Below are 24,075 nucleotides of genomic sequence, written 5' to 3'. Positions count from 1 at the left end.
AGGAAAGATCTTTTGCACAGGGGTAAGAGTAGAATGCAGTCCAGTGCAAGGTGTGCCAGCACAGACCTGGTGCCAGCAGACCAAGAGTCGGCCTTGGGAGTGACTGAATCAGCAACAGCAGGGGCTGCTTCTGGAGCTCTCAGACTACAGACAGTAAGGAGGTGAAAAAACTGGTCAGAGGGATATTACAGGAGTCTCTTTGGGGGCATTGGGGGCAGGACTCTGTTGCTTTGCCCATACTCAGATCTGAATCACAGTTCTGGGTGGCAGTCCCAGGGTAGAAGGAACACAACACACTGAGGCCTGTGGACACTGTGAGCAAGGACCATGGTCACAATTCCAGGGCAGAAAAGAGTGATTGTGGTCACTCACAGACCAGAGCACAGACCAAGATAGTAGTAAAAACACCTCTCTTAAGATCATACCACCTTGGAAGAACTAAAAACTTAGAATCTCTGAAAATAGCTACACAAAACCCCTGAAGATTGGGACAATGTGCCCTCCACCCAGGAAGCAGAGCCCCACTTTATGAAGCTTAAAAATCAAGAGATATTCAAGGAAAATGAGCCAAATACAAATTATAAAAAAATTCTGACTACAGAAAGTTGCTATGGTGACAAGGAAGATCAAACAAACACTCAGAAGAAGAGAGCAAAGTCAAAACTCCTACATCCAAAGCCTGAAAGGAAATTATTAATTGGTATCAGGCCATGGAAGAGCTCAACTTTTTTTTAAATCAAGTAAAAGATGTATAGGGAAAATTGGGAAGAGAAATGAGAGACATGCAAGAAAAACATGAAAAAAGAGTCAGCAGGTTGGTAAAGGAGGCACACACATGCATGCACATGCACGCACACACACACACACACACACACACACACACACACACACACACGCTTAACAAACAGAATAGGCCAAACGGTAAAAGGTGCAAAATGCAATGAGGAGAAGACTTCCTTGAAAAGCAGAACTGGCCAATCAGGAAAAAATACACCACAATTCACTGAAGAGAAGAAATCCTTAAATTAAAGCAGAATTGGCCAAATGGACAAATAGGTACAAAAGTTCACTGAAAAAAAGAATTCCTTAAAAATTAGAATTGAGCAAGTGGAAGCTAATGATTCTATGAGACATCAAGAAACAATAAAACAAAACCAAGAGAATGGATAAATAGAAGACAATGTGAAATATATCATTAGAAAAACAACTGACCTGGAAAATAGATCCAGGAGAGATCATTTAAAAATTGACTTCCTGAAAGCCATGATCAAAAAAAGAGTCTAGGCATCATCTTTCAAGAAATTATGAAGTAAAACTGCCCTGATATTCTAGAACCAGAGGGTAAAATAGAAATTGAAAGAACCCACTGATCACCTCCTGAAAGAGATCCCAAAATGAAAGCCTCCAAGAATATCATAGCCAAATGCCAGAGCTCCTAGGTCAAGGAGAAAATATTGCAAATAGCCAGAAAGAAACAATTCAAATGTCACACAGCCATAGTCAGGAAAAATACAAGATGTGGCAGCTTCTACATTAAAGAACTGGAGACCCTCGGATATAATATTCCAGAAGACACAGGAGCTAGAATTACAACCAAGCATCACTTACCCAGCAAAACTGATTATAATCCTTCAGTGGAAAAAAAAAGTAAATTCAATGAAAAAAAGACTTTCAAGAATTCTTGATGAAATTCAGAGCTGAATAGAAAATCTGACTTGCAAATACTAGACTCAAGAGAAGCATAAAAGGTAAACAGGAAAGGCAAATCTCAAAGGACTCAAGGTTAAACTGTTTACATTCCTACAAGGAAAGATTAACTCCTAAGAAATTTCTCATTAATAGGGCAGTTAGAAGAAGTATAATATAGACAGAGGGCACAGGTGTGAGTTGAATATAATGAAATGATATCTAAAGAAATAAAATTAATGGGTAAGAAAGAGTATTGCACTGGGAGAAAGGGAAAGGGAGAGGAAGAATGGGATAAATTATCTCATATAAAAGAGACAAGAAAGAGCTTTTACAGTGGAAAGAAGAAGGGGGAGATGGTAGGGAATGCTTGAACCTTACTCTCATGGGAACTGACTCAGAGGGAATAACATACACACTCAATTGCATATAAAAAATCTATCTTGTCTTACAGTAAAGTAGAAGTTGAAGGAAATGAGAGAAGGGGGAGGGATATTCACAGAAGGAAAGAGAGTGGTTGGGGGAGGCAGTAGTCAAAAGCAAAATACTTTTGAGGAGAGATAGGGTAAAAGGCAAGAGAGAATAAAATAAACAGGAGAAATAGGATGGAGGGTTAGCAATCATAACTGTGAAAATATTTTGAAGCAAATTTTCATTTCTCAAATATATATAGAGAAATGAATCAAATTTATCAAAATAAGAGCCATTCTCCAACTGAAAAATGATTTTTGAAATGTGAATAGTCAGTTTTCAGCTGAAGTAATCAAAACTATCTATAGTCATACGGGAAAAATTGCTCTAAATCACATTGACTAGAAATGTGCAGATCAAAACAATTCTGAGGCACTATCTCACACCTATTAGATTAACTAATAGGACAGAAAAGGAAAATGACAAATGTTGGATGGGATGTGGTAAAATTGAGAAGCTAATGCATTATTGGTGAAGTTGTGAACTGATTCAACTATTATGTAGAGTAACTTGGAACTATGCCCAAGCATTTTAGCAGCTCTTTTTTGATGGCAAAGAATTAGAAATTGAGGGGATGTCCCTCAATTAGGGAATGGCTGAACAAGTTGTTCTATATGATTGTAATGGAATACTATTTTGCTATAAGAAATAATGAGCTAGATGCTCTCAGAAAAACCTGGAATGACTTAAATGAACTGATGCAAAGTGAAAAGAGTAGAACCAGGAGAACATTGTACTTAGTAACAATAATATTGTAAGATGATCAGCTGTGTGAATGACTTAGCTATTCTCAGCAATACAATGATCCAAGACAACTCTGAAGGACTTATGATGAAAAATGCTTTCTATCTCCAGAGAAAGAACTGATAGGGTCTGAGGACAAATTGAAGCATACTTTATTTTGGGGAGGGGATTATTTAGTCTATGTTTTCTTTTACAACAAGACTAATATGAGAAAATGTTTTACATGACTGCACATGTATAACCTATATCAAAATGCTTGCCTTCTCAATGAGGGGGGTGGGGAGAGGGAGAGAATTTGGAACTCATTTTTTAAAACAAATGTTGAAAATTATTCATGACTCCATTTGTGGTTTTCTTGGCAAAGATACTAGAGTGGCTTGCTACTTCCTTCCCCAGCTCATTTTACAGATGAGGAAACTGAGGCAAACTGAGGTAAGTGATTTATCCAGGGTCACACAGATAAGAAGTTCCGAAAATCACATTTGAACTCAGGTGTTCCTGACTCCAGGCCCAGCACTCTGTTCACTGTACCACCTAGCTGCCCATTAACATCATATGTATTTTATCATATTTATATTTATTTTGTTGGACATTAAATTAAATGTTAAGTTAAACATTAAACATTTCCCAATTACATTTTAATCTCCTTCAGAATTTCTATCCACACCTGGCTAAGGGCCATGATGAGAAAACTGAGAAATATCAAGGTGCAGGGATATCAAGGAATTGCTCACAGTAAGCATCAGAGGCAGAATTTGAAATCAGGTCCACTTTCTCAGTTCTAGTTTTCTCTTCTTTAAAATGGAGATAACAGTATCTACACTATCTACTTCATATAAGATTATTGCAGAGACCAAATGAGATAATGTAACTATAGTGTCTCATTGCTATCATTTGTCTTTTTGTGAATGCTGTTAGAAGGATCACAATTGGGGCAACTAGGTAGTGCAGTGAATAGAGCACCAGCCCTGGAATCAAGAGGACATGAGTTCAAATCCATCCGCAGACTCTTTAACACTTAGTAGCCGTGTGACCTTGGGCAAGTCACTTAACCCCAGTTGCCTTGTATTCCCCCCCTCCAAAAGGCAAATGAAAAAAAGAAGGATCACCTTATGTGTGCCAAAATTAGAACCTAAACATATGGATGATTTGATATGCTTATATTTCATGTCATGTGCCTTTTTCTTCCTTTTAAGTAGAAAGTTCCTTCAGGAGAGGGACTGATTTTTATATTTCTTTGTATAGTCAGCACTTAACACAGGGCTAAACACTCAACAAAATCCCTTGATGAGAATGAGGATGATGAGAACATATATGGCTCTAGTATCATAATATTTCTGAGGAAAGTAAAACTAAGTTTCTCCCAAAATTCAAATTTAGTATTGTCTCTTTCAAATATTACTTGAAAAATGGTGTTTTGGATGAGATGAAAACAAGGAAGGAGGATGATGTTAAAAGGGTGTCTTCTTTTTTAAAATGAGTATCATGAATTTTAAAATATTGTCTCACTTTCTAGCTATTTTAATATATATTCTATTTCCAGGTCATGGATAATAATGTATGAAAAAATGTATTGCTTCTTACACAGATTTGTTTCTCTACTTTGCCTTTATAGAAAAATGCCATAACAAAAATAATATGCAGAAAGATTCCTTAATATCTGTTGGCAGACTCTACAGGATGGTAATTATATTTGTATGTTACAGATAGAAGAAAAGCAGGAATATATGAATAACTGACAAATTGCACACACTTACATCACTGAGCAACTGTAATACAACAATAACCAGCCTGAAAATATATTCACACATATTGCAATCTCATCATACATATTCAACATATAGTGAAAAATATATAAGCTTTATAATAACAGGAATGAATTTAAAGTGGTTATTGCAACTGCAGGTAGCCAAAGATGCTGAAATGCCCAAATTATTCATAAGTCTCTTATCTGGTACTGATTCATTGGGAAAATGCCAACATTTTTTGAGTGGGCAGTACATGAAGATGAGAATTCTTATTCAGTAATTTAACATCTGCCCTTGGAAAGTATCTTAATGATATTGAACCTCAAATTTGCTATTGACAAACTATGCTTAATAATGCTTTGTATTTTCTTACTAAAGTGCATAATGCTTATATTTTAATATAGCTGTATACAAGTCTTACTCCAAAATGCCTCATCATGGCATCAAAAAGAACCTGGATTCTTGAAAGCTATGCCAACAAGACATGAGAAGGTTCAAAAAAGCTATGAAGATGGTGGTTTCAAGACTGTGTCTGAAGTAGAAATCATAACCTAAGTATGGAAAAGCTCATTACCTATAGATTTTTGGTCTCTATAATATTTACATGTAGATACATATGTGTGAATATGTGCATGCCTATATATTATCTGTAAGCCAAGAGTCATGCTATGACTCATTAAGCCATGGATTTGAATATACTATCAAACCATATCTCCCATAACCACCACCTTGGACAAATGTGATTTATCCAGGTGTCAATACTACAAATGCCACCCCTTCCCCCTGAAAGGCAGTCTGTCATTTTTACAATCCAAGCAAGATATGTAGTACTTAGTGATTTGTATATTAGTGAATACAAAAATCCTACCATTTGGAATGTGTTGCCCCTGAGGACCTTCCTTAGGAAGTTTTATTCAAGTCAAACAGATTTTATCTCTTATCTTTTCTCCTACAGGGTGTTCCTAAAGTCTGGACACATAGGAAATCTTATTAACTATGCATTATTTTCAAAAAAATGAAATGAATGAAATTTTCAACAACATTTTATTTAATTAGCATAAATGATATTTCACAGTAAGACATGAGATATAGGAAATTTAATTAATTTAATTTAATTAATCTCATTAATATGGAAAGTAGTCCCCAATATCTAATGAAAGCTTTTTCCATATGAAATTGTCATGGCTAAAATTTATGCTAATTAAATAAAATGTTGTTGAAAAATTCATTCATTTCCTTTCTTGAAAATATCCATAGTTAATGAGATTTCCTATGTGTCCAGACTTTAGAGACACTTGCATGTACCAGATCTATCAGCCTATAATAGGAGCTAACTAAAAAAGATCAGTTTTACAGAATTAGTTCTTTATATATCATGTATATCTGAAATTGTCTATGTGTCATCTTCTTCATTAGAATGTGAGCAAAGATTGTGTTTCTACCTTACTTTGTATTTTCAGTGCTTGCTTAGCACAGTGTCTGGCACACAGTAAGGGTTTAATGAATGCTTGCTAACTAGATCACTGTCTTTATGAAGCTAATAATTACTCTATGGTTGGTTTAATCCACTGAATTTACCCATTGATTTTGTGGTTTTCTTTTCCCTAGGAATAGAAGAAATCTTTACAGAAATATAATTTCTAACACAATTTTTCCTCCCTCTTAATAATTACATAGAATCAAATATCAAAATATTTTCTAAGATTTACCTACTGTCTTGCCAATAGTGTGTGGAGAAGTGAAATAACATGAGAAATATATTGCCCAATAGGTGGGATGTTAACAAGAGGGAAAGATGCAGATTATACAGGGTATAAATTTTAGCCATAACAATTTCATATGGAATAAAAGCTTTCATTAGCTATTGGGGATGACTTTCCATATTAATGAGATTAATTTAATTTAATTAATGAGATTTCCTATGTGTCTCCTATGTCTTCCTATGAAATCTCATTTATGCTAATTAAATAAAATGTTGTTTAAAATTTATTTCATTTCATTTCTTGAAAATATGCATAATGAGGGGCGGCTAGGTGGTGCAGTGAATAGAGTACTGGCCCTGGAGTCAGGAGGACCTGGGTTTGGATCCAGCCTCAAACACTTAACACAAAAACTAGCTGTGTGACCTTGGGCAAGTCACGTAACCCCAATTGCCCTTAAAAATATGCATAATGAGATATCCTATGTGTCCAGACTTTGGGGACACCCTGAATATGATGGAATCAAATGAAGAAAAGGACGGTGGTCTAGGTTCGTAGGTAGGACCTATAGAAGGTTTAGAAGAAAACTAGTGAAATTTACACTACTGAACTATAAACAATATATTGAAAACAACTCACAGGCATTCCCTGAAATCCTGGGTCTCCCTTAGCTCCTGGGGCACCTGGGGATCCTGGCCAACCTGGATTTCCTTTTTCTCCTTTTGCTCCATCAAGTCCTGGGAGGCCTGGAGGACCCATAGGTCCAGGAACACCTGAAAAATGTTAAAAAAAAAAAAAGCACTTAGTATTCTATAAATTTTACACAGTTGGGTGATGGCAGCACTTGCTATTTATATATAGTTAATTTCATGTTATTTCTACCTTCATATCTAATATCAATGTCTGATCATATCAAGAAGTAATGCTGTTATCACAGCCACCAAAAATCAGGGAACATTGGGCTATGAGTACATAAAGATTTCAATGAAAACAGAAAGCCTGACTCACAAAATTGTTAATATACTTCTACAGCTATCAAATTGATGTTCGCAAAGAACGGGTCTGAAAATGTCACCTCCCTAGTCAACAAATTCTGGTTGCTTCCTATTTCCTCCAAATCAAATATCAAACGGTTTTTGGCCCCTTCCTACCTTTACCATCTTCTCATATCTTACTGCCTTCCATGTACTTTACAGTCCAGTGACACTGACCTTCTAGCTGTTCCTCTCACAAGTAGCTTGATTTCTGGCTGTTACCCACATCTGGAATGAACTCCCTACTCATCTCTGCCACTTGGGTCTCCTGGCTTCCTTCAAGGTACACCTAAAATCCCGACTTCTAGAAGCAGCCTTTCCCCATCTCCCTTAATGCTAGTGCCTTCCTTCTAACATTATCTTTAATTTATTCGGTTGCTTGTTTTTTGTCTTTTTGGAGGGAGGAAGGCAGGGCAGTTGGGTTAAGTGACTTGTCCGAGGTCACACAGCTAGTAAGTGTTTAGTGTCTGAAGCCAAATTTAAACTCAGGTCCTCCTGACTCTAGGGTTGGTGCTCTATTCCCTAGCACCACCTAACTGCCCCAGTTGTCTTTAATTTATGCTCTTGTTTGTACAGAGTTGATTACATATTGTCTTGCCTAGTAGATTGTCAGCAACTTGAGAGAAGGCAAGGTTGTTATTTGCTTTTCTTTGTATGCCCAGCACTTAGCACAAAGCCTGGCACATAGTAAACACTTAATGCTTATTGACTTGACTACTTCATGTTCACTGACACCAGATCTGTCATTTCTATTACACATTGACAAAATAAAATGGTTGCTGAGATATATTCGACCATTGGTAAAGTTTGAACATTAATACAATAGATGTCAATGATTCTGGAGTGTGTTCTAAGTATTTCCCATCTTTCATTCTCCCTACTTTTACTTTTTAACAGAATTTTAAGGTTTATTTAAAAATATATTTCAGTACCTTAATACTTACATGTGCTAAAACTCTAATCAGAATTCAACCAAAAGAAATATGGTCCTAGGGACCACAAGCATTTTTGATGCCTGTAGCTCCAATAGGAACAAAATGTAGGTCAACATCTACTTACCAGCTAAGCCAGGTTGACCTTGTGGACCCCTGTCTCCTTTAGGACCCTCCACTGCTCGGCCAGGTACTCCAGGTAATCCCTGTTGCCCCTGGGGACCAGGAGGACCCATAAATCCTGGTTCTCCTTTGGGTCCAGGAATTCCTGGACTCCCTGCTGATCCTGGGAAACCTAACTCGCCCTTGGAACCTAAACAACAAGACAGTTTGTTAATAATGACACAATCCAATACATAAACATTGTCTGGTTCAATTTATTAAACTTTTCACGTAGCATTTTTCTCCTGATCTTCCAGCATGCTGCCCATTGGTGAGCTCAGTGAAAGCCCATGAAGTAAGCTGCTATTCCATCAATTTTCCCTTTATTTTACACCAAACATCTAAATTCACTCCATGATCATCTTTAGAAATAAGCCAAGAATGACAAGAATCTGGGTATATTCCGCTTACTCATTTTTATGGCTGCATTTCTATCAAAAGTTTGTTGATGTTCATATGAACATTGCATGGCAAGATCAATAAAAGTGTCGCTTCCTGAGGGGAAAATCCTTCAGTGTTTATTTATGAATGCATTCCTCCAAATTTGCCTGCTAAAATTCTGAGATTATCTCAAGTATCTTAGATATTATTTTAAAAGCAAAGGAATGAAATACAGAAATTACCAACAAGCCATCCACACGTTAGGGTCCTAATATCTATAAAAGGTAGGGAATAAAAAACACAATCTACTACGGGGCAATAGGTGACTGCGTATTGTATGTGATCAGCTGGAGACTCCTTCAAAAAAACAAAAGCGGGGTGCTTCATTTATTGCCCTATCCTGCCACTATTCAATACTTCAATAGCCTTAAGAGGTACTTATTCAAATAAGTCCTTCTCCAGCTTAGAGAGGACTTGACTACAGAAAGACAGAGTAATGGTGTAAGAGCAAATCCAGGCCATCCTGTCACCCCTAGTCTAGGGAATCCACAGGAACAAAGCCAACTGGTGCTCAGGATAAAACATTTGAGCTCACTCTGGGGAGAACTCATGGAACTAGTTGAGGCAAAAATTCTCCAGTTTTTGCATCTTTTTTCTTCAAAATGTTACTCATTTCTCACCTCTATCATAAACATTTCTATATTCATCTAATCTGCTGTGTAGACATTTTAGTAACTACAGTAAAGGGCGAATGGCACCCTAGACAAGTCATTCCATCTCACTGACCCTCAGTTTCCTCATCTGTAAAACAGGGATAACACATGCAGTACCTTCCTCATTATGTGGTAGTGAAGTAAGTACCTTGCATGCCTCAGAACATCATATAAATGTGAGATGTTACATGACACGAACTCTCCCTTCAGCTCCACAATTACTTAGAATCTATTATTTCACAATCACATCTCTGTATGCTCTAGGTGACCACGTTGACCTCTGTGAGTTCTGTCACTTGTATTTACTGGTATCTGTGAAAAGTGGGTCTATTTTTAAATCTTTTCTTTGTAACTTTACCACGTTCAGTTCCTTGCATAAAAGAGGCCTCCATAAATGTTGTTTGTCTCGTAGTGACCTTTCATTTGTTTTGATATGCCCTATTTTCTCATGTAGAATGCTTCTTATATACATACGAAGATGTATATAGATACATGTAGACATACATATCTATAATTCAAAACTACATCTACACATAATATGCATGTGTGTATATACACATATATGATATTTTCCTAACTAACAAAGTTTATTAAATTAGTTTAAAAAAAAAGAAGCAGAGCCTATAACCAGTAATGGACACCATTCCAATCCATGAATTAAACCACACATGCCTCGCAGGACACTTGCACACCAAGAAGCTGTTTATCACTCATGTCCAAGATGTTGCCAACTTAACAGAAACTGGCTGTTTGAGTCTTACAGATTTACAACCTCCTACTCTGTTGATACATTGTGCAGTGGCAATTATTGTAAGAATAAGAACATGTTCTAAAGGGGTCCATACTTAGTAACTGTTACCTTTTTCTCCTTTGGAACCTGGAAATCCTGGAAGTCCTCTTCCTGGAAGACCTGCAAGGTAAACATTGAAAGAGTGAGAATCAAAATTGTATTTTTCTTTTTAAAAAAATCAACCTGTCCTTCCAACAAAGACTGGCAATAATATGCAAGTTGACTTCACTCTGTAAGACATTCATCAATTAACTAATTGCATCTGATGGGTAAAATTTCTTATTCTACAACTTGTTGTTACAAATCATTTGACTATGTATTTGAAATTCAATAATATTAAATTATTTTATACTACTTGAAGATAGTACAAAAGACAATATGAAGGGCATGTATGACCAGAAAAGGAGTTGGGCCAATCATGTCATGAGAATGAGAAATAGCAGAGAGAAAGCCTGGATGCCATACTGATACCTCAGAGGTATCCAAAGAACCCAAAGGTCTTCAGGACATTGGATGGAACTTCTATGGAGAAATTATTGGAAGATGTGACCAAGAATAACACAGGACCAGAAAGGGGAGTGTGGGGTCTATAATTGCAAAAGGATTATTCACCCCAATGACATATCAAAATATTTAAGGAATTTGGAATTCTATATTCTTTCATATGTAATTATCTAACATCTTTCAGGTAAGAGGTACAAAGACCTTTACCATGAATAATCTATGGTGATTATTACTGCATCACATTCAACTAAGAAACCAGAATTAGGAGGTAACTAAATTTGAATGGAAATTGGTAGAGGAGGAAGAGGAAGAACCATTGCTATAAACACAGGGCATATGGGAAGAAGACAAACAGAAGAAATGCATCAATCTAAACCTCTCTACTATTTCTTCTGCTTTTGAGTTTGTGTTATAGGAATGGGAATTTAAGATCTTCCCTGTCCCTCAGCCCTTTGATAGGCTTAAGTGACTCTGAGAACCTTCCTTGATTTGAAAATATACTCTTCCCCCTAATAGGCTGAATGTGGTCACATTGAGCTGGAGGCTTGTTTTTCAGGAATGCCCACACCTTGATGCTGTGTGATTGGGCAGTGGGTCAAGAGAGTTGTTATATTCTGTGATCCAGGAGAAGGCTTATATACCCTGATGTGAGGTTTTGCTTTGGGGCTCACTTTGAGAAGAGTTGTGTGATTTGACCAGATGAGACTCTGGGCAGCCGTTGAGCCCCCGGGCTTTGAAAACCCAGATGTTGGTGCTTCCCTCTCTGGTAACTGACTAGGTATGGATGTAATGGTCAGACAGCTGGAAGCCTGTCTGCTGATCTGTTTCTGTCTGTTTGTAACTTCTGCTTGTAACTTGTTTGTATTCTCTGAAGGTTGGGGTGCTGACCTTTTTCCCCTGAACTAGGTAAATGACATATATTTGATTAAAGCAAGATTATTAATCCATTTTGAGTTGCTTTCCTTTAGAAAAGCAGATCTAAAAACCTGTGTTGGCCACCACTCTGGGTATGCTAGGGTGCTTGCTGCTACAGTTTGCTCTTGAGACCCTACAAATATGTTTTAAAATCTTAATTTTTTTTGCCTTTTGGAGGGCAATTGGGGTTAAGAAACTTGCCCAAGGTTACATGGCTAGTTTTTTTTGTGTGTGTGTGTGTGTGTGTGGGTGTTAAGTGACTGAGGCCGGAACCGAACTCAGGTCCTCCCGACTCTGGGGCCAGCACTGAGCCACCTAGCCACCCCTAAAATCTTAATTTCTGATATGGAAACATGTCTACCTTGAAGTCTGCCAGACTGAGAGCAATAGGTTGAAAGTCCCCTGTAAGTAATTCTGGTACTTGAGAGGAAACTGGGTATGCATATTTGACAGAATATATTTTTCAAATGAAGAGAAAGTGAAAAAATCAGTGAGCTAGGGCACATACCTGGTTCACCCTTCTCACCAGCTGATCCTGGAATTCCATCACCACCTGGTTCACCTTTTTGACCACCTGGACCTGCTGGACCTGGAAGGCCAGGCTGACCTAAAAAGGGAAGAGAAATGTTCAACAACTCACTTTGGAGTGATCAGATTCTTAGGTCACCTGATCTTAGTCTCAAAGCAAATTAAGCAGTTGCTCCAAATCTTATAAAAAGTACAACTCATATTTCCCTTTTGTCCATATCTGTCATGTCTGCAAATAATCAATTCTTCTTCCTTCCTTGCTCCTCCTCCCATACACTCTTTACACCACTACTTCAAAGCAGTGTGGAAGGAAGCCTGGCATAATGGATAGAGGCTTGGGTGTGGAGTCTCAAAGATCTGCCTCTAGAATATGTTAGTTGTATGATCCCTGGGCAAATCAGTCAACCTTTTAGTGCCCCCATACAACTTCTCTAAGAGTTATATAAATACTAGAAATCTACAAATTATAGACAAATTACTGATCTCTATCAGTGACAAAATTTTCCACATCTAAGAGTCTCTCACACAATGAGGGCAAATAGGGCAAGACAGTGCATTAGCAAATGCATATGGAAACCTCCAAAAAGGCATTAGGGATCAGATACCCAATACTAAAAGCATAACAAAACCTAGAGCTGAATGAACCAAGCTGATGGGTAGTATAAGAAAAAGGGATCTAGTGTAGCACTGATCACTTTTCCATCCTCTGCCTCAGTTTCCTACCTACAAAATGAGGGAGTTGGATTATATAACTGTTAAAGTCCTTTCAGGTGATGTTCTTGGTGACTATGGAGAGAGTGCCATGCATCATATTAGGAAAACCTGAGTTAAAATAAGCTTCAGAAATTTACTAGATCTGTGACCCTGGATAAATCACTTAACCACTATCTGTTTCACTTTCCTCAACTATAAAATGGGGTTAATGATAGCACCTTCCTCTCAGGGTTTTTGTGAGGAACAAATGAGATAATATTTGTAAAGCACTTAAAAGAGTACCTGGCACACAGTAGGCATTTAATAAATGCCTGTTTCTTTTCTTCCTTCTTTTATTCTAAGTTATCCTTCTGGAATTTGATGGTGACTAAGGCAAACCACTGGAAAACTTTATGACCAAATCATAATCACAAAAACGTCTATCAGTGTTGTCAACACTAACTATACCCCTCCATTAAGGGAACATCACACAGCATCTGTTCAAAGCTTGTCTTTTCAGTCATTCTCTACCTGCATCTCCTTTAACTCCAGGAACACCATCCAAACCAGGAAGTCCTTTGTCTCCCTTCTCTCCGGGCATTCCAGGGCTCCCTAAAGAAAATAAGAGTCTTCTTTAGCTTTGTTGACTTCTTGTTCATTTTAATCCCCAGATTTAGAAAGAAGGCCCTCTTCCACTTGCCTGGATAGCCTACATTCCCAGGTAATCCTCCAGGACCTGGGGGACCAGGCATCCCTGGCATCCCTGGGCTTCCTTTTTCTCCCTTCTCTCCAGGCCTTCCTGGAAAACCTGAAGGTCCAGGGTCTCCCTGTAGGTAAAGAAAAAGGCATATATTTGAATTCATATTTGAGATTAGGAGTTCCCATGTTGGCATCATTTGATATTTTGCTGAAGAAGAAGCTGAGGTGGAATTGAAAAAAACACCAAATCTGGCCTCAGAAGATGTTTGCTTATAGCCACTTCTTAATTGGGAGGCCTATGACAAGTCTTATGGTTCATGCTACTAGACCATAAGCTCAAGGAAGACATGTATTATCAAAGCTAGACTTTTATGAAGTAGGAAGCTAGCTTAGTAGGTAGTATGATAGACTTGGGAAGACCTAAATTCAAATCTTGCGTCAGAAATATATTAGCTGTGTGACACCATACAAAAGTCATTCTGTTTCATTTTTCTTATCGGTAAAAACCAGGATGAAAAAGCACCTATTTCATGGGATTTTGAGAATCAGATGAGATTATATATATATATAGTACTCTGCAAACATGAAAACAATATAAATATTAGATATCATTATTCACTCTTTTTATCTCCCACATCATTCTGTACATTCTAGGCTCTTAATAAATATTTCTTATCGTCATCGACCTGTTGAAAACCTTTGTTTCCTGAGGATGATGCCACCTATACTATCTAGTGCTAGGGTCAAATGAGATAAAGTATCTCAAATATTGAATAAAGTGTTAGACAAATGGCAGCTGCTACTGCTCTTGCTCTGTAATGGAAAAAGCACCGGATTTGGTGTCAGGAGATCTGGTTTCAAATCTTGACTCTGACACTTACCAACTGTGTGACTACAGGCAAGTTACTACATCACCCAGTCTCATTTGTCAAATGGGAGATTGTTTTGCACTGCCCACCTCAAAGTGGGTATTTATGAGCAAACTACTTTGTAAATCTTAAAACAATATGCAATTATGGACTATCATTGTCACTATTAACATCATCATCAGATAATTTTATTTTCAGATAAAGAATCCACTTCTTGTGAAAATGCAAGAGATGCACATAGCATCTCTTAGAAAAAAAAAGATCAGATTCTTCCTTCTTTACTCTATCTTTCACCAATTATCTATACCTCCATTTTACATGATACAAAATTATTTTTTCTGTCTTCAAACAATTATTCTCTACCTGGTCATTAATCTACCATCAAAATTTCCAAAATTTTGTTTATGTGTGTGAAGGACAGTACTATACACTAAAATCTATTTAATACAAAATAAAAAGTATAACAAAATAAATTTTAAAAATAATATAAAATTGTTTTATCACAGATTACTTTCTGTTGCAAGGGGAAAAAAATATCAGTTAAAAAAAATCTTTTTAGTATAGGTTTTCTCATTGATGCTATATGACCATGCCATCATGGGTTAGAGATAAAAGCTAGAATTGTGATTTTATGGATAAATAGCTAAGTGTGAGATAAAGAGTCTAGTAATAAATGGAGTCCTGCTTCCACAGACATTGCCATACAAGGAGTTTGCTATATAATGTTAGCAGATAAGCACATTTTGTCTTGCAAGAATGATGGTCAAGGACGTTAGAGAGAGCGAAGTTGGTGGCATGGCTTGAACTCAAGAGTTTATCCCCGGTCACTAATACCTAACTACATGTTAACAACTAACTACATAAGCACATGCCTAATAGCCTTCATGCATATTGACTCACACAACCATGCAAAGATTACCCCCTCCATTTTCTGAATACGAGACCTATGTTGACCCATGTTTGGGAGAAGGGAACAGGTCAAGAAGCACTATGTAGTGGGTCGGTTGGAAATATGGTAACACAGAAGAGCTGGGACCAATCCCAGCTCTGAAGAGAGGGAACAGGATGGACTAATCCATAAAAAGCTCATGGGTACCATGCATCCACCCTGGAGTATAAATAAACACTCCTTTCACTCACTTCAGTTCAAGTTTCTTTTCTTTTCTTTTTCTTCTTTTCTGAACCCCATTTCTTACAATAAAGATAAGGAATATAGATATAGGCTATAGAGCCCAGATAAAGAATCTCCCTCTATCAACACATACTGGTACTTTTTTGCATCTTAAATTCTTAGAGAGTTTAGATAACTCTCTAAGACTATATAATAATAGAAGAATGAAAAGTGACACTGAAAACCACTGGGAAAAAATGGTTTCTAGGCAGAGTGGATATAAGTAGGTTCACTGATAAAAGTAGGCACATTATTAGTCATGATTTACACATGAATGATTAGCATATTAAATATCACCAAGAAAATGTATGAACCAAAAAAGAGAGAGGTTAGTCATGTAGTAAGATTAAGAGATAATGGATAGATCGTTTGAATGCTACGTCAGTATCCATGAAGACCAAGAGGATGACCTTCAATACATTCAGATGGATTTACAGATGGACTTAGTACAAGCATGGAGGGTTATAAGCTACATCAGTAAAGGAAACATCAATACTAATAAAAAACATGGATCTGCCTAAATATCAAAGCTAGTATATAAGAATGAGAGATGTGGTAGAAAAGAGTGACTCCTTAAAAAAGAAAAAGATGGAAAATACCTTTTCACCAGGAAGTCCAGGAGTCCCAATGCCTGGGCGACCCGCTTCTCCTTTCACTCCTTTTTCTCCTTTTAATCCAGGGAAGCCTGGGACACCCTGAGAGCCTGGGATTCCTTGTGCTCCTTTTTCTCCAGGTGACCCTAAAAATACAAGACAGAGGATCTTCAATCTCTAGTGAACCAGCCCTCAAGTTTACTTTTTTTAATTAAAAAAAAAAAAACAGGGACAATGAGGTGGCACCGTGAATAGAGCACCAGTCCTGAAGTCAGGAGGACCCGAGCTCAAATCCAGCCTTAGACACTTAACACAACCCCAATTGCCTTGTCTTCCCCCCTCCAAAAAAAAAATCAACCAACTTTGCTGCTAAGAATGAAGTAGCAAGATGGTTACATAATTAACTCACTGATAAAAACTTAGAAAGAAATTTAAAGATATAAACTTCCATTTTACAGATGAGAAAACTATCTCAGAGAAGTCAAAAGGACTTCTGTAAAACCACAAAGGTAGTAATAAGATGGTCAAGATTAAAACCTAAGCCCTCTGAATCCAAATCCAGGAGCTCTATTATTTTGAGAGCTATATGTTTTGTTAACAGTTCCTATATTTTATTATCCATAAATCTTCATGCAAATGTCCATTGTCTAAATCTCAATGCACCCAATTCCATAAATTACAATGTCATATTTCATGTTTTAAATAAAACAATGAGGGGTGGCTAGGTGGTGCAGTGAATAAAGCACCAGCCCTGAAGTCAGGAGGACCTGGGTTCACATCCAGCCTCAGACACTTAACACAAAAAATAACTGTGTGACCTTGGGCAAGTCACTTAACCCCAATTGCCCTCCAAAAAGCAAAAACAAATGAATTAATGAATTAATAAATAAATAAATAATGAAGTTGCTACAATCATGACTTAGGCAGAGATGCCCAGATTCCCGAGTTAACTAATCACAATGTGGGGCTCAGGTTACTCATTCATTAGTAATAATAGCTAGCATTTATATGGTGCTTTACAATGATCCCATTTTATCCTCACAACAAAACTGGCAGTAGATGCTATTAATATCCACATTTTATAGATAAGGGAACTGAAGCACTCAGGTTAAGCAATTTCCCTTCGGCCACAGAGCTAGTAAGTACATGAAAACAGATTCAAACTAAGTTCTTCCTGATTCTCAGCCGCAGACTCTATCCACTCCGCTACTGTGCTGTCTGGGAGTAAAGAGATCCCTAATCTTTACACAGCAATGTCAACCACATCTACAGGTACACTGAATATAGGTATGACAAACCAAAGCCAGGTCAATTCAGGGATCATTTAGCAACAAGTCAGGAAGTGGAAAGGGAGATTCAACGTCTATATGTCCAAAGGGAGATATGCAGAGGTTTATCTGTCAACAAGGTTAAGACTAAGAAATTCTGTAATTAGAAATATGGAAAATTGAGAGTTAAAAAATGAGTAAGAAAAATCAGGAGGCACTAAAACATCTGAGAAATTTGTTTTTTCTTTGGAGTTCAGTCTTTTAGGTTCTTAATTCCAAATACCCTTGCCTGAAAATGCATAGGTTAGAAGTTTAGACAGACACAGAAAACTTAACAGACCATTCTCCCAATACTCTGCCATAGATAAAAGACCTTTCTGTCCAGAATAGTTAGGCCTAAACAACTGTATCTCTCACTAGCATGGAAGATATTTGCGAAGAATCTAATTTTTACCGAGGGGTAATCAATAATTGACAGCTATAAAAGAAACAACCCTTTTAATCCCATTTTCCCAGGAAAATTTTTCTATTATGGCTTATGTTTTATGTCTGCTTCATATATATTTTTCATGGTTGGACTTTTAGAAATTTTAGTCACAAGTCTGAAAAACAGTTCATTATTGGTCCTTGATATATTGCACATGAAAAATAAATTTATACTTCTCTTACAAAGGGCCCTCTCTATTAAAGTTGTCCTATCTCCACGTCCTATCTTGTTATGGAAGTGGTATATGCCATTAGAAGGAAAACTGAAATAGGTTCCATCAAGCCAAAAGGCTTTGATTATGGTCCTAGCAATAAATGGATTGCTTATCTCTTTGCTAGATGAGGATTATTCTCACTGAGTCCAGAGTGACTCATTCTCAGAGTCTCTGGTATGCATGCCTTGTAATCATTTCTTTTTATTTTATTTTTGTCATGGCAACCCAGGAAACAGATTTGAGTATAAAATGGTCCTCAGTCTTGTGTGACTCTCTCCTGCTACCACAGTGCTGGTACTGGGGGAAAAAAAGGACAAATGATTTAAAGAAAGACACAGCTTTCTAAATATGAAATGAATAATTCTTTTGATGTTCTGTCTCTTCCCAAGGACCAGTAATTAGCTGATAATGCCACTGGATTTGCTGAAGCAACATATGCATTCTGGTAAATCTCTTTAATATGACAAATATGGGTGGATTTGCCAGATTGCTACAAAAGGTATTCCGTATAATCTATTCTGTTGATGATACTGGGAAAACCATATCTGGGTTCTAATACTCAATTAGAGGTTCCATATAAGAAAACAGAAATAGAACCCTAAAAGATGAGGTCAAGAAGAGTAAATGGACCAGACCAAAATGGAGAAAAGCATAAGAACTGATGCTGATTGTTACCACATCATCAAGATATTTTACCAATATAAAACAACAGACACAATAAGGAGGCTGAAAGAGCACACATACAGCCTTTTCCAGCAAATATTTCATTTCCTTACCCAGCAGAAGAAGCCAAGGGCTAATTTAGAGCATATATTAGTTTATAAGAGACATAAGGAAAGGTGACTGGTGATTGTCAGTAGTACTCTAAGAAAAAAAGAAAGGAAGGAAGGATAGAAGGAAGAAAGGGAGGGAGGGAGGGAGGAAGGAAGGAAGGAAGGAAGGAAGGAAGGAAGGAAGGAAGGAAGGAAGGAAGGAAGGAAGGAAGGAAGGAAGGAAGGAAGGAAGGAAGGAAAGGAAGAAGAGAGTAATGAGGGAGGGAAGGAGGGACAGAGGGAGGAAAGGAGGAAGGAAAGGAAGAAGGGAGGAAGGAGGGAAGGAGGGAAGGGATAGAGGGAGGGAGGGAGGGAGAAAGGAAGGAAGGGATGGAGGGAGGGAAGGAGGGAAGGGACAGAGGGAGAGGAGGAGGGAAGGGAGGAAGGAAGGAAGGGAGGAAAGAAGGGAGGGAGGGAGGAAGAAAATATAAGCTAAAAAGAGAACTTGATGGTGGATACCCAGTCATAATATCAATTCAATGCTTGGCACATAGTAGGCACTTAATAAATGCTTGTAGATTGACTGACTACTAAGCACCTACTATGTAAGAAAAGTTATGTGTATAGTGGACAAAGACACAGTCTTGGAGTCAGGAGAAGCTGAGTTTTCAGTCTTGCCCCTACAACATAAGAGTGCGACCATCAGCAAATTATATACCCTTCCAGTGTTCCAGTTTTCTAAAACATTAAATTATATGCCATAGTAATAAAAAGAAAACCATTGGTTTTGAGTTAGAAAGACCTGTACTAGTAATAGAAACATACTAGCTATGTGATCCTAGGCAACAATATCCCAAGCAATTCTCTGAATTCTGTAATATATATATATATATATATATATATATAGAGAGAGAGAGAGAGAGAGAGAGAGAGACAAGTAAGCATGGCATAGTGCATGGAGCATTGGATCTGTGTCTTTGAAAACATGAAAAGGTTGTGTGTACATGTCAGAGAGAAAAATGCTAGAGAGAAATCAGGGAGTGTTGAGAATTAGGTGGGATAGTGGCTACCATGATATAAATCAATACTATTAAAAGGCACTCAAGTTCAAATTAATTGCAGTGTAAAGATAATGTCTTTGGAAATTTTCACTATCCTCTTTAATTTTTTGGCTTCAAGAAACATGTCCCAATGCATTGGGCTCTGCTTTAAATTAACATGAGTGATGCTGACTTTGTAAACAGATTAAAATAAATTAATAAATGAAAATGCTATGTATTTGTGAATTTAAGTGTGATCTTTTCCTCTCCAGACTATGCTATGCTATTCATTTGGCAGACTGGTCCTGTCACTATTAATTGTGCTTTGTCATGTACCACAAAGAAGATTCTTTCAAAAAGTTCCAACTAACCTGGCAAGCCCATTCCACCAACAGAACCCTTTGGTCCTGGTAGTCCTGGAGCACCTGGTGATCCCCCAAGACCTTGATCACCTTTAGGACCTTTAAGAAAATAGAGGAAGACAAAATAATATCAAATATTCTGTCCAAAAGTTTTGTTTTGTTTTTAGCAACATTCGCATACTACTTTGACATTAAACTCCAAATATACATCGGAGCACCAAAATGATGTCCTATACCTGGCTGGCCGGGAGTTCCTGCTTGTCCATCTTTCCCAGGTACTCCTGGAGTGCCAGGATCTCCTCTGGCCCCTTTATCTCCAATAGGTCCAGTTTGTCCTGAGTATCACAAGTAATGAAAGAAACAGAAAGGCAAAGACAAGTGACACAGAGAATAGAGAGAGAGAAAGAGCCCAAAACAGAATTTAATAAATATTTATTGCCTACTATTTATAAAAATTGTACTAGAAACAAAAACAAACACTAATTGTTTGACTCCTCTGACCTAGGAAACTCTTAAAGACTTCTTTAAAGTACTGACCTGCACTGATAGTGGGACTTTCCTTATCTTAGAGACCCTAATATCAATGAAATCACAGATCCAGTCCTTCCCCCTGTCCTCTATGATAACTAATTATGAAATATTTCCCTATGTGTTTTTAATTTATCTATTGCAAAAGAAAGTTAGGGGAGCAAAAAGGGCAAAAACTATATCTTACCCATGGTTTTTTTTTAATTCAGCTAAAGCATAATAGATTCTGCTCCAGCCCCTTACCTTTATTTTGCATGTCTCTGCTTCCAATATATTTCTTATAGACAACATATTGTAGGATTCTGTTTTTTTTTATCTATTCTGATACACACACACACACACACACACACACACACACACATATCTTCTATTTTATGGGTGAATTCATCCCATTCACATTCACAGTTATGATTACTGTATATTTCCCCTGATTATCCTCTTTCTCTCCTTTCACCCAGTCTCTCCTCACAAATGTTTTGCTTCAGATCACTACCTCTCCTTAATCCACTCTTGCTCCTTATTACTCCACACCTTCTTATCTCCCTCCCTTCCAGTGAGACAGATGTCTACACCCAACTCAGTGTATATGTTATTCCCTCTTTGAGCCAATTCCCATTGAAAGGTTCAATCATTGCAGCTGCCACTGTTCCTCCACTTTAATAGCTCTTTCCTGCCTCTTCGTGTGAGATAATTTACCCCATTCTGACTCTCCCTTCCCTCTTCTCCCAGTGCAATCTTCTTTCTCACACTTTAATTTTTTTTAATATCATCTCATCATTGTCAACTTATACCCATACCTTCTGTCTATGTATTCTCCTTCTAACTGCCCTAATAGTGATACAATTTGTTAGGCTACTAGTATAGTCTTCCTATGTAAGAATGTAAACAATTTAGTCTTATGAATCTTTTATGTTTTCTCTTTCCTGCTGACCTCTTTAGGCTTCTCTTGAGTCTTTATTTTAAAATCAAATTTTCCACTCAGCTCTGATCTTTTCATCAAGAATGCTTGAAAGTCATCTATTACAATATCTATTTTTTCCCCAAAGGATTGTATTCAGTTTTTCTGGGTAGGTGATTCTTGCTTAGAATCCTAGCTCCTTTGTCCTTTGCAATATCATATTTTAAACCCTCTAATCATTTAATGTAGAAGCTGCTAAATTTTGTATTATCCTGACTGTGGCTCCATGATATTTCAATTATTTCTTCCTAGTTGCTTGTAATATTTTCTCCTTGACGTGAGAGCTCTGAAATTTGGCTATAATGTTCCTGGGCATTTTCATTTTGGGATCTCTGGGGATTATGGGAGTGATTAATGAATTGTTTCAATTTCTATTTTGTCCTCTGGTTATAGGATATCAAGGCAGTTTTCCTTGATAATTTGTTGAAATATGACGTGCAGGCTCTTCTTTTGATCATGGCTTACAATTACTCCAATAATTCTTAAATTATATCCCCTGGATTTATTTTCCAGGTCAGTTATTTTTTCCAACGAGGTATTTCCCATTTTTCCATATTTTTTCATGCTTTTGATTTTGTTTTACTGTTTCTTGATGTCTTATAAAGTCATTAGCTTCCACTTGCCCAATTCTAATTTTTAATAAGTTATTTTCGTCAATAAGCTTTTGTACCTATTTTTCCATTTGGCTAATTATAATTTTTAAGGAGCTGTTTTCTGAAGAGAATTTTTAAATTTCTTTTTCCACTTTTTTGCTCTGTTCCAGAGGTTCTTTTTTGGGGCCTGAAACCAATTCACATTTTACTTTGAGTCTACCATGTTTTGACACTGTTATCCTCTTCTGAGTTTGTGTTTTAATCTTCTGTGTGACCATAGTAATTTTCTAGAGTCAGGATCTTTTTCTACTGTTTCCTCATTTTAACTTTATTTGGGCTCTGATCCTGGAGTGGAGGGGGCATTGTCTCAAGCTTCTTGCACCAGGGACTCAGGGCCTCACTGCTAACCTGAGTCAGTTGCTACTGGCCTATACAAGGGGCATGATGCCTCATTACTGACCTGTGCTGGGGGCATGGGATCTTCCCACTAGGCTGAGCCAGTTGCTGCTGGCCTTCCTGAGGGCTGAGAGCCAGGACCAGCATGGAATCTCACTGCTGGCTTCTCCAGGCACTACCTGAACTGAACTGTTCTCCCCTTTTGCCCCAGTGAGAAAGCCCTTTCTTGCCAACCTTCTAAGTTGTCTTAGGCTAGAAAATTGTGTCACCTCATCCTTTTGTTGACCCTCTCTTTATAGAATTTGTTTTGAGGCATTATTTTAAAGTTGTTTAGAGGTGAATTTGGCAGAGTTTAGGTGAGTTTTTGCTTTATTCTGCTATATTGGCTCTGACCTTCCCAAAACTATATCTCAATAAGTTAACATAACATTTAAAGGAAGAGTTTTCTAAGGGATGACAAAACTAAAAATGGTAAGATAATTATAGCAGCACTTTTTCATTTTAGGAAAATAACGTTATTGTAAGTAATACTAATTTTCTAAGGTTAAAATTTGAAATATTGAATTTTCTGATATAACAGAATTTAAAGAAAATTATTCATTTGAAAAAATATATTTTTGTTATCTTTCAGATAAGAGAAATTACATTTATGTTTTTTGAAGACTTAAGTAAAATGAAAGCTGATGACAATATCAGATAATTAGGGGATGGGAGAACACTAGTCTGTTTTGCTTGCAAAGATTTCAGAGAATGAAAAACAATCCTAAAAAAATTCAGAATAGTTTTGTGCTACCTTGAGTTAAAAGCTCCTCCTTAAATGTACATTTTTCCAACTCAAAATAAAATAAATATTACCTTTTTCTCCTTGATCTCCTTTCTGGCCCTTCATACTGTCCATGTCCACTTTATCTATTGATCCTGGCTGTCCAGGAAGGCCAGCATCACCTTTATCACCTTTGAAACCTGGATCACCCCTGGGTCCTGTTGTACCTGGGAAACCTTGGTCACCTACAGAGAAAAAAAGACAATACTGGAATTAGGCTAAGGGGGTTTCCTAGTGTTGGAAAGACACATACTTTTTAGGCTAATATATTCATCTGCAAATATGCAATATAATAAGTTTGCATTACATAATATTTAATTA

At 37.2% G+C, this 24,075-nt stretch overlaps 1 protein-coding gene across 1 annotated transcript in view; it reads right to left on the bottom strand.

Annotated features, from left to right (window-relative positions):
* Nucleotides 1–24,075, bottom strand: part of COL4A1 (collagen type IV alpha 1 chain) — a 213,720-nt gene that overhangs the window by 25,260 nt on the left and 164,385 nt on the right. The window contains exons 34-43 of the mRNA XM_069094111.1: nt 23,787–23,939; nt 20,693–20,791; nt 20,466–20,555; nt 16,340–16,479; nt 13,698–13,828; nt 13,533–13,609; nt 12,289–12,387; nt 10,431–10,481; nt 8,443–8,628; nt 6,989–7,122 (exon numbers count right to left, since the gene is read on the bottom strand). Of these exons, the coding sequence (XP_068950212.1) occupies nt 6,989–7,122; nt 8,443–8,628; nt 10,431–10,481; nt 12,289–12,387; nt 13,533–13,609; nt 13,698–13,828; nt 16,340–16,479; nt 20,466–20,555; nt 20,693–20,791; nt 23,787–23,939 (1,160 nt within the window). The remainder of the gene's footprint in view (nt 1–6,988; nt 7,123–8,442; nt 8,629–10,430; nt 10,482–12,288; nt 12,388–13,532; nt 13,610–13,697; nt 13,829–16,339; nt 16,480–20,465; nt 20,556–20,692; nt 20,792–23,786; nt 23,940–24,075) is intronic.

Source organism: Petaurus breviceps, unplaced genomic scaffold (assembly GCF_028583685.1).
Source record: "Petaurus breviceps papuanus isolate PSGF00001 unplaced genomic scaffold, PetGlider_PUasm1.0 214, whole genome shotgun sequence".
NCBI lineage: Eukaryota > Metazoa > Chordata > Mammalia > Diprotodontia > Petauridae > Petaurus > Petaurus breviceps.
The sequence above is the reverse complement of the archived record's forward strand: the minus strand, read 5'-3'. Positions and strand labels throughout refer to the sequence as shown.